This window comes from Cucurbita pepo, chromosome LG09 (assembly GCF_002806865.2).
Source record: "Cucurbita pepo subsp. pepo cultivar mu-cu-16 chromosome LG09, ASM280686v2, whole genome shotgun sequence".
NCBI classification, from domain to species: domain Eukaryota; kingdom Viridiplantae; phylum Streptophyta; class Magnoliopsida; order Cucurbitales; family Cucurbitaceae; genus Cucurbita; species Cucurbita pepo.
Genome location: NC_036646.1, coordinates 1249988 through 1266359, shown reverse-complemented (window position 1 = coordinate 1266359; position 16372 = coordinate 1249988). Strand labels below are relative to the sequence as shown.

The following is a 16372-nucleotide window of genomic DNA, read 5'->3' as shown; positions in this document are numbered from 1 at the left end:
TTTTTTTTTTTTTTTTTTTTTTTTTTTTTTTTTNCGCACCGCTAACAGTGCAACTGTTCCAACATATTGGTATGTTTTATTTACCGATGGAAAAGGTGTATTTTATATTTTAATATAATAACCATTAATTAAATAAGGACACTTCTTTTTATTTAATATAATCAATGTTATATTCTAATATATTTTTGGTAAGGTGGCTAAATTAATAAAAATATCATTAATTTTAATAATATTTTTTAATTTCTAAAAACATGTTAAAAAAAGATTAGAAATACCCAAAAATATCTTTAAATTTTCAAGAGTTTTATTAATGTTCTTAATTTTTTTTTAAAACATCGAAAATAAGTTTAAATTTTTAAAAAAAAACTTTTACAATTAAACACGTTTTAAAAATGCTCATAAAATTTTAAAAATAATATAAAAAAAAATTAAAATTAATCTATGAGGTATTAACGGTCTATATATTAAAAATATAATTTTTTTTAATTTTTTTATGAGTATTTTTTAAACATACTCCGAATGGTAAGAGTATTTTTGAATTTTCTAAAAAATTTAGAAGGTATTAACGAAACTTTAAAAATTTAATGATATCGAAACACTGTTAAAAGTTATAACTATGTCTTTGAAATAAATATTAACCGTGGTATTTTTTAGATTTTTTTAAGTTAAAAATATTATTAAAACTTTTAAAAATTAAATTTTTTTAAAAAATAAAATACAAAGTATGATTTTTTTTTTAATTATTAATTTATCCTATATTATTCGAGAGAAAAATTCAATTTGTACAAGTGTTTTTTTTTTTTTTTTTAATGTTTTTAGTANGTGTTTGGGCTTTCCAACTTAGAGATCTTGTAATTGAAGTTATTGATGTTATGACAACTTTTGTTTTGTCAATTTTTATCCTCTATCCTCGAATAATATATATATATATATATATATATATATATATATATATATATATATATTTGAACGGTTAAAATATCATTAGCCCAATGTAGTCAAACCCAATAATTGTACGAGTCCATTTATATTAATTATTTGATATATTTTTTAAAATATCATCACTAGCCCAATAGAGTCGAACCCAATAATTGTATGAGCCATTTATATTAATTATTTAAGTATTTTAGATAACGAGATGTTTTAGAGAAGATATGTAAATATTTTAGAAAAAAAAATTTAGATTGGTAGGCTCTAGTATAAATACCCTCTACGCTATCTAAGTCATCATCCCAAGTTTACAAAGTGTCTTGTCTCCTGGTCTTAATAGAGAATGCGAGTGTTTCCCACCCAGATCGTGTTGAACATGGACTTTAACATATTGATGTTGATATTAGGTGATATGAACCAAGAGATAATCATACAATATGCTTCAATGAAGATGTGAAGAAAATGTTGTCAAAATTATCAAGCAATTCATGCCACATTGAAGAGGAATGAAGTTTGATTGTTATAAATCTTGGGTGGGTTACAATGTACCGTTATTGTATTTCATTATTGTATTTTAAGACTTTTAATTTACTTTAGGTTACACTTACATAATGGTTAATTATGGTCATTATGTATGAATGTTACAACTCTCAGAATGTCTTGAGTAGTTTCATTTTGAGGCTATATAAAGTCATGTATGTTGTATATCACTAGGGGTGTTCAAAAAACTCGATGACTCGAAAAATCGATAAACTCAACCCATATAGTCTAAGTTGGGTTGGATTTAAATAAATGAAAACTTAATAGNATTAAATCATTAATTAATGGAGTGTCAAAATTAATTGGAATTATATCGTCATTTACTGATTTTTGCCCACAAACAATTAATATGCCTTTTTTTTCTTTAATTTTAGTGATATTTTGGGTTTTAATTATTTGTCTTATAATTTTGGTTAAATATAATTAAGATATGATAAATTTTGACAGACAAAATTATTGAACATACTCCAATAATAATTAATATATACCATAATATATATATATATATATATATATATATATATATATATATATATATATATTTGAACGGTTAAAATATCATTAGCCCAATGTAGTCAAACCCAATAATTGTACGAGTCCATTTATATTAATTATTTGATATATTTTTTAAAATATCATCACTAGCCCAATAGAGTCGAACCCAATAATTGTATGAGCCATTTATATTAATTATTTAAGTATTTTAGATAACGAGATGTTTTAGAGAAGATATGTAAATATTTTAGAAAAAAAAATTTAGATTGGTAGGCTCTAGTATAAATACCCTCTACGCTATCTAAGTCATCATCCCAAGTTTACAAAGTGTCTTGTCTCCTGGTCTTAATAGAGAATGCGAGTGTTTCCCACCCAGATCGTGTTGAACATGGACTTTAACATATTGATGTTGATATTAGGTGATATGAACCAAGAGATAATCATACAATATGCTTCAATGAAGATGTGAAGAAAATGTTGTCAAAATTATCAAGCAATTCATGCCACATTGAAGAGGAATGAAGTTTGATTGTTATAAATCTTGGGTGGGTTACAATGTACCGTTATTGTATTTCATTATTGTATTTTAAGACTTTTAATTTACTTTAGGTTACACTTACATAATGGTTAATTATGGTCATTATGTATGAATGTTACAACTCTCAGAATGTCTTGAGTAGTTTCATTTTGAGGCTATATAAAGTCATGTATGTTGTATATCACTAGGGGTGTTCAAAAAACTCGATGACTCGAAAAATCGATAAACTCAACCCATATAGTCTAAGTTGGGTTGGATTTAAATAAATGAAAACTTAATAGATTGGATGGGTTCACGAGCTCCCCTAAAATTAAATTGGGTTAAACTGAGCCAAAGGAACAATTTAAAACGTGGAAAAAAAAGGCAACAGCAGTTGTGATTCCTTACTAATCAGCACAAAGGGGTGAGGTTTGACAAGATTTTCTAACGCCTCTCTCATGTCCATTCCCTGATGAAGCCATTAGAACCACAACAGCCACTGTAAACATAAACAACATGCCGACAAGCAAAACGTATGTTTTTCTTGAAGATCTACAGTATTCTCCGAACAGAACAATTCCCCAAAACGTGCTTATAAGTGGAAAGGCCTGAAACAATCATTTCAAAGTCAAACAACAAGCTAAAATGACAACGATAGCAGTAGAGATCGTTCATTTAACTTATGGGACCAGGGCTCTGTTGAGACCCACTTTAAACGGAGTGGAGAATCTCTGTTTAAACGGAAAACGGGAAAGGAGCGGGAACATCTTTAATAACAATTACTAAACTCATTGAGAGTGGTAAGTATACTGACCTCCACAGAATCTGCTGCAGCATATCCAGCAGCTTGACCGCTCATGAACTGCAAACCATTGCCAAATCCACACAAAAAACCAGCCAAAAAGGTCCAACCCCTACCATTCCAGTCATTCAGATATGCCTTGAATGATGTCTTGGGTAAGTTCAGCATAGGGCGGTAAAGGAAAACGACGTTAAGAACGAAGGCTAAGACGAAAAAAGAGGTCGAGAAATAGAAAAATGAGGTATAGACCGACAAGCGTGGGATGCCATCCTTCAGAGTGTGCCATTGATCGTTTGTGGCCAAATTGAATGCAGGTGAGAAGAGAGAAAGGGAAACACCAGCAAAGAAAGTTATGAACAGTCCTATTAGTGTGCTTCTTCCAGACACCTGCAAGCATATGCCATTTCTGGTCACTCAATACAAACATTAAGGGATGTGTTCATTAATGTAGTGGCATTACAGACCTTGATGGATCTTCTGCTTTCTAGTTGAATAAGAAAGTCTGCGGTCCCAGCTTCTGCACCTCGGCTCGAACAATCGGCACTCTCCACATCTGTTGATTCAACTATACATGTCATAATTTAAAACCGAATCGACTAAAAGACAGCAGTAAAACATAGATCCTAGGGATTTACCATGGCTCAAAATAGGAGAGGTTTCAACTGCCCTGTCAAAAATGTATTTGGAAGTAAATATTATCATCTAATACGCAACGAAAATTCGAGTGGAAAAGTACAACTTCAGTAGAATTCAAAATCAACCAGCATATGATTCACCGCAAAACTTTGGATTTGAGAGGCCAACTAGATCGAAACAACGAAACAACGAAACAACGAAACATCTCATAAGGTTACTCATTGGTACACGTAACAAAACATACTAACTCTTTTTCTGAATCAGCAGACAAGTGTTCCAGCTTTGCTTCGTTATCGGCCGAGTTGGACAAGTGAGCAGCACAGCCAAGAAATACAGCGATCACAAAGCACGCAACACCGGGGAAAAGAATCTCGGCTCTATTAATTTTGCCATCAAGAAAGTAGTTCAAGGTTGAGCCTTCAAAAGAAGAACAAAAAGAAGAAAAAAAAAAAGCAATGCCCCAGAGGGGGGAATCCCATCAGACACAAGAAATATGTCAACACAAATATAATCAGAGTAAGAAAGAACGGAACGAGTGTCGAGACCTATAACTACTATTATGCTGCAAACGAGCACTTCTGTAACTGATAAACCAACAAAGGGCCAAGCATATTGAGAGGAAAGATTGCCGATACTCAACGCTACACCACCGGCCAACGCAAACATGACTGAAGGCCAATTATCTCGCACCTGATAGACTAGAAGAGGTTACACGCATTGCAACATGATTTCACAAGTGTACATGAATCAATGATAGCCAATAACGCATTATGAATCACCATATAGTCTAAATGCCAATTGTTAATTGCATCTATATATGGGGACAGTAGAATTGGAAGAAAAATCTCGATCCTTCTGAGCTATATAGAAGAAAGCATGGAAATCAAGTAATATTAAGGACAGATGTGTTGCAACGTCCCATGCCCAAGATTCGAATCAAGATTTGAAATTCGAATTCGACACCTCATGGTCTCGACATCCCCTGTTATCTCCTCCGACATAACCACGTTACCAACTTGTCTAGAAATGCTAATAAGAGAGAAAACTATCCCCACATACTTTATAAGAAAATTCTTAGGAGGTTACCTAATATAGAATTGCTCAAAGCATTGCACACTTAACTTTGGAGTTCTTATGATTGAGCTACCAAAAAGAATTGTGCACCTTATTGGTATAAGTAGTAACTATCAATTCTGTAAAGCATTTCTTAATGTGAACTTGGTCCATTCATGTATTCTTCCATTACTCAAACGATACAATATTATTTTAACACCCGATCCAATTAACGCAACCATAATCATAGTGATTTTCCAAATTACATGGCTATCTATGGAACACTGAATGAAACTTCAAGATTAAATATAAGAAAGCAACCTGAGAAAGCTGTTGGATGAAATTAGGAGTATCCGGTGAGCTGTTTCCGAACTGACCAAGTGTCAAAGCAAAGATCACAGCAGCTAAATAATTTGTGATCGAGTAATCAAGGAAAGTATGCTGAGGGAGACGCCCTCGCCGTTCTTGAAGAGTCAAAAGTGCAGGGAAAGTCCCCAGAAAAAAGAGGGACAATACCATACAAGCTATTGCTCCTTCTTTACTCTCCACTAAATACATCTCTCAATGAATCAGGAAATACCAAAGAAATCCTGCAGCGAATAGCGAAATAAATCAGTGTCGACAGCGAACAAGCGATGCCTTAAGATCGACGAAATCCATAGTTACTAGACGATTTCTAAACTGTAGAACTCAAATTTTCCAAACGATTCAAAACGTTTCAAAGTTAAAGATCACAAACAGAAGAAATCCGTACAGAATTTTCTAAGAACATCGCAAATCATTACGCCGCTTGGATTTACATTACCTTGCTCCTTGTATTGGCTTCTTCAATCAACTAAAAACCAAACTCCAGCAGATTGTAGCAACGCTTGAATCAAGAACAAAACTACGGTAAATCCAGAAGGTATGGGGGAAGCGGAGTAGATAAAATTCAGAGTGGTTGCTTCAACAGGGGAAATATTAAAGAAATCAAAATGAAACTTGTCGTGCAAAATGCATTTATTTAAATATGGTGATCAGGCACATTAAAGTCAAAAGATTCTAAACACTCACGTCAAATTTTTATTCCAACTTTTTATCTTTTTGTCAGTTGCTCCATTTTAAATTAAATTACCATGTTTTGTTCTTGTTTCCATTAACAAATGTTGTTTTTATTTTTAGATTGAACTTAAATATTTAAATTAAAAATGAAGAAAAGTAATGAGAAATTAACCATTTACCAAACTAAAGCCAAATAATTATTAAATGAGATTTAAATTATTATCAGAATCTAATCATATCTGAATCTAATCATATCTGATCATATCCATGTTAAACTCATGCACAATTCTGATAGGACAGGATGCTAATTTAAATTAGTTATGAAATATATAATATTTAGTATTTAAATAATATATTAGTTAAATTCGTTGGTGGTATTAGTTAGTATCTTCTAAATGTTATGAATATCAATGAAAATTGAACATTCTATCTCAATTCTATTTCTTATTCTTAAATCTGTATTATTTCATTGAATAATAATATTTTTATATCTATTTACATTTTTTTTTTTTTTTAAAATATTGTGTCATTGTGCTCATATTTCAAAGAAAAGTTAATTTTTTATCCTGAAACTACCAACCACCCTGACCTATTTTACCATGAGTCCATCGACTTTATGGGAGCTACTGCATATGTGACTAGGTCACCCAAGTATATCCGCCATTAATTTTTTAAAAGGTGAAAAATCAAATACCTGAGTACAATAATGACCTATAACCTTCTTCATATCCATTTCCGCCACCTATTTCATTTACTGTCTCAGTGAAAATTTCTCAATTATTTCTGTATCCGTGAGAATATTCCATGGAAAATTTGCAAGGATTGAATTTTTCGTCCGTTATTCTCCTTTATTGAAAAAAAAATATAGTTATTTTAAATTTGATTTTTCAATATAATCTTTATTAAAAAAAATAATGAAATAATCATAATAAATCAATATATTTAATAAGTAAACACTAACGTAATTTTTAAAAATTTAAATTTTAATATTATAAAGTAATTTCGAGTAAAAAACCTATAATAGTTTTTAGTTAATTTTTTTTTTTAATATAGTCCAAAGAAATATATATAGTTAAAAATAATATATTAAGACGTAGAATATAATCCGATCCTCGACTCTATTTATGTAACCGAAAAAAATATTCTTCACTCCCACCCAGATCGGGGCGGGTCCTATTGCTAATATTAAACTGAAAAAACCACATTACATTAATTAATAAAGGAGGATGATTACAACTAATTTAACGAGAGGGGGAAAAGGGTAAATCAATAACTTTTAACCGCATATACAACCAAACACCAAAATCCAATGGTCAAAAAGCAATCCATATTCCCCCTACATACGTGGCAAAATCTCAACCCTTCAACGAGATTTTCATCATCCCTAGAACAACAGTACGGAAAGCCACAGAGTTAAGCCCACACTCAAAAGCAAGTTCATCTTCTCATTGAAACCCACGCCACCGCTCCCGTCGTTGAACCCGGCGCCGCTCCCACTCGGACTGATTCCGTTACCGAATACCGACGGCGTCATTCCCGGATTCGTCGTCCCCGGCGTAGTTCCGCCGGAGTTCGTCGGCGAGGTTCCCGCATTGCTTAAATAAAACATAAACAAGTTCAGACAAATTTCTTAACAAAATCACGATTCAAGCTCTTCAACAACAAACGACATGTCGACAATGGCTCAGATCAGTTCATATGATATTTACACAAGATCTAATACTCTTAGAACAGCGGCATTGAAATCCAAACTCACCACCGACAAATCGAAGTTTCATGGAATCAATGGCTTAAACATTAGGCATTATTAAAGATGATAAAATGAGTGAAGCGGAGTACTACCTGGGGTTCGAAGGGTAGACGCAGCCGGAGGGCACAGCTGTAAATAAATTAAAAAAAACAACACGAAAGTCAGTCGGAGAATGGTGTAAAGAGGCGTAACAACCAGGAAGTCCGGCTTACAGGCGGTGAGGGAAACGCTGGGAGTGGCGGCGCCGGAGAAGTCACAGCTTCCCTGGACTTGACCTTTTCTCTGGAAATAGCTGTTGACGGCGTAGCTGCAGTGATCTTTGACAGTGTTCGGCTGAAAACAGGCGCCATTGGAGAGGATCGGAGAACAGTCAGCTCCGGCGCCACAGGCATAATCCAGTGCTTTTTGAAGAACTTGTTGGCTCACTCCATCTCTACACAAGCAATAGTTGGCGTCTGAAACGAAAAGAAACCGAAAATTAATGAGAAATCAGAAGAAATTTGTGGAAGAAACTTAAACCTAAATCGGAACTTACAAGATTGACCGGTTAGGGCAAGGAAGAACACTAAGAACACGAAAACCGCCATGATTGAACGCAGAAGAAGCTCGAAGAACTTGAAGAAGAACCCTAGAGAGGTAGGAGAAGGGAAAGTGGTGGCAAAAGGGTCAAGAATTAAAGAGCATTAGAAGGTAAGGGCTATTACTATATACGAGCACGAGTAGGCTAAATTTTAATTATTATTATTTTATTTTATTTTATTTTATTTATTTATTTATTATTATGAGGTATATATAGAGTGTTGGTGGTGGTGTTTGACCGTTTGGGTAAAATTCCCTCAAACGGTCTTAAACCCACGTGGGTTATCATTACCTAACCCCGATTTATTTAACCCAACCAGATGGTTAAAGTTGGGTTGGGTTGGTTTGGTGCCCTAAGCTGACTCATCAGCCGGTGTCACCCACATATCTTTGTATTTTTCTATGTTAGATGGAAACTCCATTTTTACTATCTAAATTAATTAATCTATTTATTGTTATTTTTAAAAATTAATAGTTTTTAAGTTAAAATACTATTTAAAAGTTTTAATATAGCAATGTTTTATTTTTCTATTTTATACAGAAACTCATAACTTAGAATATTTAAAATTCCCGACCCTTGTGAGATCTCACTGATTGGAGAGGGGAACATTAGAAATCTCTCCTTACTAGACCCATTTTAAAACTTTGAAGAAAAGTCCGAAAGGAAAATCCTAAAATTAATAGGTCTAAAAGTGGTGTATGCCTTAAAAAAAAAGTTTGAATTCTGTTCGAGTAAAGGAACTTTGAAAAAAAAAAGTTCGGGTTCTGTTCGAGTAAAGGAACTTTGAAGAATGAATTCAAATTCAATGATAGGATGAACTGGAATATTAAAATTATAGAATTTTTTTTTAAGTCAAAGTGTGGTTGTGTCCCGAAATAAGTCATCGAAGACGATGACTAGTTTAAGTGGGGGAGAATGTCAAAGCCAATAATGATTGTGCTCCCAAGTACGTCAACGATGACTAGTTTAAATGGAAAAGAATGTCACAACCTAACTATGAAAAGAGTAGGTTGTGGCTCTCACGTTGCAATAAGAGAAGCGGCAACCTTCGAGGCGCGTACGAAAGTTCAAATTACAAATTTGAAGTGTTATTTATTTATTTTTCTAAAATACTCTCTTTTTAACCGTAGTTTTGTAATAGAAACAAAAGCCGTCCGGTCGGCTTCAGAGTGATCGCTATGGTCCCATGACTCTTGGCTAGATGCCTTTTTGGGCCCCTGAATATAAAGTGTCCTCAAATTTATGTATTTAAAAAAAGGGGCATAAAGTAAAAATTCCACAATCATTTACCTATACTATACTCATATTTACCTATTTGAATTGAATATTTAAACGAGTGATTTTAAAACCATTCAACTTCTCTCGTTATTGTTCAATATCTCAACTATTCACAGAACAGAACGGTGAGAAGCATATGAATAATCATTCGATTTCGAGGAAGAAATAAAAGAATTTTTCGAGAATCCTACAAGATTTATTCGTTTTTTTTTATAAGAACTGAATATGGGTTCGAATCCTATTGAGAGGTTCACTAGAGATCAGACATTGTTGAAGAAAGAACGAGATCTTTATTTTGTCCCTTCCCGACGATCCAAAAAGAAAGAAATGTTATGCTCCTTGCGTGTTCGGGGCATACTTCATTTTTTCCTAATAGAGGGCTGGGTTTGGTGCAACCATTTGTGGTTTATTTTGTGGAAGTACAGAAGGCTCTTCAGGTGAGTAATCAAGCAACAGCATCAAATTCCGAAACACGGGCAAACGCCTCGACCTCGTCTACGAGCAGGCTTTATTCACGGTCAATCGTGCCGAACTTCTATGATGCTGGAATTTTAGCAGCCCTCTAAAATCATGGAGAAAATTACAAACTTGGTGCATTGTACTAGAAAATGGAGAATGAATGCTAGAAGAAGAGTTTGTTTGATATGTGATGTCTATTAACTAAACAGATTAGCTAAGAAATGGGAGTTTTGATAGGATCAATGTAATTAAAAAGAGCATAAAAGCTAACCCGTTTTTGCTCCTCCAAGTTTGCTTTAATCAAGGAGTAGATGGCGACACCGGCAATTGCTATAGCAGTACCAATTCCAGTTTGAGTTGAGATTTTATTGCCTGCAATAGTTTGAAACACCCATTTGTGGTTAGATAGCCTTTCTAAGTAATGTAGTTGTTAGATGTATGGACACCCAAAAAGCTTGAACAGGGTAACAATTTAGATAGGAATGACTGTAACAGCCCAAGCTCAAGCCCCACCGCTAGTAGATATTATCCGTTTTGGCCTGTTACGTATCTTCGCCGTTAGCCTCACGATTTTAAAACGTGTCTATTAGGAATAGGGTTCCACACCCTTATTAGGAAGGTTTCGTTCTCACAATCTACCCCTTTGGGGGTTTAGTGTCCTCGCCGGCATAACGCTCGGTGTCGGGCTCTGATACTATTTGTAACAGTCCAAGCCCAATACTAGCAGATATTATACCCTTTGGCTCGTTACGTATCAGCGTCAACCTCACAGTTTTAAAACGTGTCTGTTAGGGAGAGCTTTCCACACCCTTATAAGGAATGCTTCATTCTCCTCTCCAACCGATCTGGGATCCCACAATAATTGAACTTGTGAGAATCATATAACTTGCTGACTGACGTATTAGAACGACAATAAACAGAGACAAACATGGCTTTAGAACAGAGAAGACCATGTTGTGTTTTTCAGCTCCCATCAAAACAGCTCAAAAGATCCTCCACAATGTAACAAGAATCATGACATTTATGCATAACTAACGTGAAGTATTAACAGAAAATTATTTATGCATGTATTAACAGAAAACCTACCAAAAACAACAATGGAGAACCCAATCACGAAAACTCGCTTCAATACGTTTCCTACAGCATGTGTTAATGGTGCAACTCGTTCAAGAGTATTAGTGGCAAGCTGCAAAAAAAAAAGTAAGCTCAGATGTAATTGAAAAGGTTGCAAAAGTAACGGGAAACGATTTGTGAAAGAATGTAGGATTATGTAAAACAAGTTAAGAAATGTTATGTGCTCATTCAAGCCTCCATTAAAATCAAATCCCTTTTCATATGACAGCATTCATTAGAGTAAAACCTTCTAAGAAGATAGAATAAATAATGCAAGGGCTGTTGTAGTTGCAAGTCGAATAAAGTAATTCATGATAAGCCCCATCGAAAGGAAAGAACTATTAGGAATCACGGCTCTCTACGATGGTATGATATTGTCCACTTTGAGCATAAGCTCTCATGGGTTTGCTTTGGGCTTCCCTAATGGAAATGTATTCCTTATTTATAAACTCAGGATCATCCTCTAAATTAGCCAATATAGCACCCTCTCCCAACCATCCTCAACAAGAATGGCAGGCAGTGGCCTTTGTCCAAACTCCAAACACAACCGAAAGAAATCACGATGACAGATACCTGATTGTATAGATGATAAAACATTCCAATCCAGAAAAGATCAGACAGGAACTTTTGGAGACCCACTTTGGCAATGGCATCCTTAAAACCATGCTGCAGTAGCTGCGGTCCTTCGATCTGAAAGCGAACCAGTGGTACCATGTTACCTATGAAAGCGACCAACGAAACAGTTCATCGACGAGTAAACTTACCATTACTGCAGGAGGAATGCAAAACAAAAGAGCAATTACTGAGGTGTATGCATACACGTTCGTACTGTCCATTCCTGTCTGTTAAAAAGAAAGTCATCTCAAACAACTGAAAGAAGAAAATGGTAAAACTGCGGGCTAAAAGTTCAGTTCTTACCATTGCCTTCTTCGAATAGATACTTCTATAAGTGAATGCAATGTTTGAAATCATTGCACTAACAAAGCCAGTCCAGTTGAAGGAAAGCTCCGTTAGTGATGCCATTGACACACCTAATGCACATAGTATTGCATGTTTAGAAAACATCACACAGAGCGAAGTTAAGTACAAACTAAAGGAGCAAGATGTTATTGAATTACCCAAGACAACAGGTGCTAGAGAGAGCCACAAGCTGAAAGGAATTTGATGTCCCAAAATAAATTGAGAAGCAGCAGCGTTAAAGAATGGCTCCAAGGCTGAGGAAGAAAGTGGAAAAGGAAAATTAGGACCTGGTTTGTTTACAGTAAAAAATTCCCGCTCAAAGCAAATAAATCCTATCCATACATAGAAAAAATTTCTCCTGATGCATCTACATTCCAGTAGGAAAATAAAAGGGGCAACATAATGCATTTCAAGAAATAAGCCATTGAGGCACAAATCTCTGCCTCGCAATCTCATTTTCTATGATATAAATAATCAGCACAAAAATTCAACAAGGAAATCTAGGATACTTGTAACAATCCAAGCCCACCGCTAGCCGATATTGTCCGTTTTGGCCCGTTACGTATCACCGTTAGCCTCACAGTTTAAAAACGTGTCTGTTAGGGAGAAGTTTTCACACCCTTATAACGAATGCTTTGATCTCCTCTCCAACCGATGTGGGATCTCACATACTTACGATCTTCCACATCTCATCCGTTTCTCTTAAGCAAAACGACCATGACTGTTCATCGAAAGACAAAGAATGAATACCCGTAGACAAATGAATGGTAAGTGAAGGATTCTGTACCTTTGATAGTGTGAGTGAAGGACACAGCAACAGCTGCAAATGAAACATTTGACATCACATGTCCAAGTGCATGACATAGCGAAACTGGTGTCAATAACAGCAAGAGCTCCTTATCCATCGGCTAGTAACAAGGAGAACTTTATCAGAACAACCCACATAGTCGACAACAGAAATGGAGAATGTAGAAACTTACAGCACGTTTTGGCAGACCTACAGCCCAAGAAATGAGACAATATCCAACTCCAACAAGAAGATGTATGACAGAGACAAAGCTGCAGATTAGAAACGAAAAACCAAATAAAATGAGTACAAATCTTCCTAGGTGCTCAAGAAGAAGAAACTATGCAGTAAGCAATCAAAACATGGTCCTCGTGTAATGGCCCAAACCCACCGCTAACAAATATTCTCCTTTTTTGGTTTTCCCTTTCGGGCTTCCTCTCAATGTTTTTAAAACGCGTATGCTAGAGAGAGATTTTTACACCTTTATAAAGAATGTTTCGTTTCCCTCTCCAACCGGTGTGGGATCTCACAACTCGGAAGTAAATGTTAGCGATGTAAAACAAACAGTAACTAATAGAAGCAACTTACTATGGATATGGGAAATAATTGTAGACTTTTTTGTTGAGTATGTTGAAAATAACATTTAAAAAGTACCTGCGCCAAAGATCAAGATTGGATATCATAAAAATTAGATACACTTCTTTAATAAGATATTGATGATAAAACAGCTATGCTCAAACTTGTTCATCTTATTTACTTCGATATAAAGTTAAGTCTAAGTAAAGATATCCAGTCAGTCTAAAATTCCAAAGTAACGGCAAAATTCAGCTGGGTTTTAGAGGCAGAATGGCAAAGAAACTGCATACCACATAAAGAAGTAGAAACCAGTAACAAGTGCCGGAAATCTTGCGGCAAAGCTCTTTGAAGGGCCAGTCAACCTGATTTTGCAGACATTAGCATCAACCAAAAAATTCAAACACTTCTAGTTTAATCTGACGAGAGTAGGATATTAAGTCAAAATCAACCCAATCAGTTGCATTGAATTTTACAGCAATAAATGATAAAAACAAATAAAATTAATAAGAATAAGGAGTTAAAGATCATGGGAATCGAACCCATCGGAAGCTCCATCGGCATCAGCTGCAGACGCCCTCACGACCAGCCGACGAACAACACTACGAGACGTCAACGGTTGTCTAGAGCTTAAGAGTCCGATAGCCTTGCCACATAGCTCCACCGACCGGGAAACAGTTCGATTCTCCGTCAACGGTGAAAGCGGCGTGTTCAAAGCTTTAGAAGCAAGTGATCGACACTTGACAACGACAGAACTGGCGGGAACTGTTCTATTCGGAGTCAATGGAAGTGAAGGCAACCGACATACACGAATCGGAGACTGTATTACGCTAGTCATCGAAGCCATCGCATACAAAAATCAAGCCAAAGAAGACGATAATACAAGCCCAAAAAACAGGGCAAAGAAACGAAAAACTGTCGAACTCAAGCCCCCGAATTCGCCAGAGCTCTACGATCGAAAAAATTTCCACTACGACAGAATTAGATGAGGCCGTGTTCGATTACTATGAACACGAACCCGCGAGTTCTACGGATTGTGTTGGTTGACCGTGAAATGAAAATGAAATGCAGAATCCGAACAGAGAAGGCGATTGAAGTTCTTATATTCCTTATGCCTCAACTCATAGCTGAGAGAGATCATCGGCTTTACGTTTCCCTCTAAATTCGAAAATTCGATATTTGACTTCTTGCTTCCATTAGAGAGGCTCGAGGTTCTCAATCGAAGAATCTTTCCTTGGAAAGTAAGAAAGACGATAATATAATATAAATAAAATATTTGAATCTCCCATTTTAACTTTCCAAATTTATAAATTTTCTTTTTAAGTTATTAAAATTTAAGAATCTTTAAAATACAAAATTAAAAAAATTAAAAATATATTATATACTTTTAAAATTAAAATGACGAAATAGACATAAATGTGAAAATTTGTGGACTAAATTTATAATTCAAAACATTTTTTTTTTTTTTTTTTTTTAGAAGCTTCTAGATCAATTTGAAATTTTAGGTTAGTTGGGTCAGTGACTCCATCCCTTCACAACTCATCCCAACCGAACGTTATATTTTTGGGTTGGGTTGCTACTCGTCCCACGATAAATATTACATTAATAATTAAAAATGTTCTTAATCTTCGTAATATTATTAAAAATATGATAGAATTAGATTAAGCTATAACTTTATTTTTGAGTTGGTCAAGTTGATCCGATAAAAAAAATATCAACCTATGAGCTGACCTGAATTTTTTTATTATCTTAATTGAAAAGAAAAAAAACTAACTCAAATCAATTTTTATGATTTAAGTTAGATAATTTAGATGGATCGAGTTATCTGATCATATGAACACTACTAAATATAATTTAAAACTACGAGTATATTCATGTTCTATTAAATTATATTTATATTTATTCGAAAGCCCAAAAATAAATAATTTTTATTATTATTTAAAGAAGATTAGACTGAAGTTTGGTTTGCATTAGAAATAAACCTTTGTTTATACTATAAAAGTAAAAGCAACTTTGATGCGATGCACGAAAATAGCATAACAATGAAGCTTCTCCATATATATATATATATATTAAATAAATATATTTTATTTTATTTTTTAAATATGGAATCAAATTTGTATTTCAACTTAAATTTTAAAATTGAAGCATGCTTCGTAAATAATAATAAAATATATAAAATAAATAAATAAAAGGACCGAAGGCGTGGTCCAAATGTTGCCCGTTGTCATCTAGTGGTGGGCCCTAATTACCTAACTTATTTTTTTTGTTTTTTGCGTTCATATCTAAACCTATCATGACCTGACACGTGTACCCCTAATATTAAATAATACGCGATTATTTTATTAAATATTTTAGTTGATTATTTGATTATTTTTTTAAAAAAATTAATAAATCCACTCATTGACATGGTTCGTGGTTGGAGGTCCCAATTCACCTGTGACCTTCTTTAGAACTATTAGTCGGTTCGACTATAGAACCCGACATTGGTAGCACGATTGTCATTAAGAACTCGGTCTCGGACATTTGGGATGCCGTCTTTGGAGTTTCATGTTTGCGTTGGGGAGTAAAAAACGTCGACCTCTACGAGAGTGGTGAGGAAGCTTGATTGAGTCATCAAATTAATTTTTGTATCGGAACACGCCCTTTTCAAGCACGAGGTTTATCAAAAAAAAAAAAAAAAAAAAAAAAAANTAATTATTACTACAAGTTTATCAAAATATATCAAATTTTTAATTAAAATTTTTAATTCCATTAAATTACACCTTCATTATTCTGGATAATTTAGGCCCAAATCCGAAAAAAGCCCACGATTTTGAGCATATTGGGCCGGCCCAGAGTATTTAAAGGAATCAGCC

The 16372-nt window shown here is 34.4% G+C and overlaps 3 protein-coding genes across 4 annotated transcripts; all 3 read right to left on the bottom strand.

The window, feature by feature from the left end:
• Nucleotides 1-2694: 2694 nt before the first annotated feature.
• Nucleotides 2695-5965, bottom strand: LOC111801829 (ureide permease 1-like). 2 transcript variants are annotated; one of them, XM_023686007.1, is made up of 8 exons: nt 5779-5963; nt 5295-5563; nt 4466-4610; nt 4169-4337; nt 3920-3951; nt 3749-3837; nt 3297-3671; nt 2695-3090 (listed from the first exon to the last, which is right to left on the bottom strand). In XM_023686007.1, the coding sequence occupies exons 2-8, from the start codon at nt 5529-5531 to the stop codon at nt 2890-2892; spliced, it is 1248 nt and encodes a 415-aa protein (XP_023541775.1). In that variant the 5' UTR covers nt 5532-5563; nt 5779-5963; the 3' UTR covers nt 2695-2889. The 2 variants fall into 2 exon arrangements, with proteins under 2 accessions (XP_023541775.1, XP_023541776.1); XM_023686008.1 differs by lacking the exon at nt 2695-3090 and having other exon boundaries at nt 3311-3434; nt 3538-3671; nt 5779-5965.
• Nucleotides 5966-7154: 1189 nt separating this feature from the next.
• Nucleotides 7155-8510, bottom strand: LOC111801828 (PLASMODESMATA CALLOSE-BINDING PROTEIN 3). Its single transcript, XM_023686006.1, has 4 exons — nt 8300-8510; nt 7977-8219; nt 7857-7893; nt 7155-7609 (listed from the first exon to the last, which is right to left on the bottom strand). Exons 1-4 carry the CDS (start codon nt 8349-8351, stop codon nt 7399-7401), a joined length of 543 nt encoding a protein of 180 aa, XP_023541774.1. The 5' UTR covers nt 8352-8510; the 3' UTR covers nt 7155-7398.
• Nucleotides 8511-9798: 1288 nt separating this feature from the next.
• On the bottom strand, nt 9799-14741 carry LOC111801827 (triose phosphate/phosphate translocator, chloroplastic-like). Its single transcript, XM_023686005.1, has 12 exons — nt 14057-14741; nt 13808-13879; nt 13530-13595; nt 13135-13213; nt 12942-13062; nt 12313-12408; nt 12113-12225; nt 11959-12036; nt 11768-11884; nt 11168-11267; nt 10353-10453; nt 9799-10184 (listed from the first exon to the last, which is right to left on the bottom strand). The coding sequence occupies exons 1-12, from the start codon at nt 14359-14361 to the stop codon at nt 10158-10160; spliced, it is 1275 nt and encodes a 424-aa protein (XP_023541773.1). The 5' UTR covers nt 14362-14741; the 3' UTR covers nt 9799-10157.
• Nucleotides 14742-16372: the final 1631 nt, after the last annotated feature.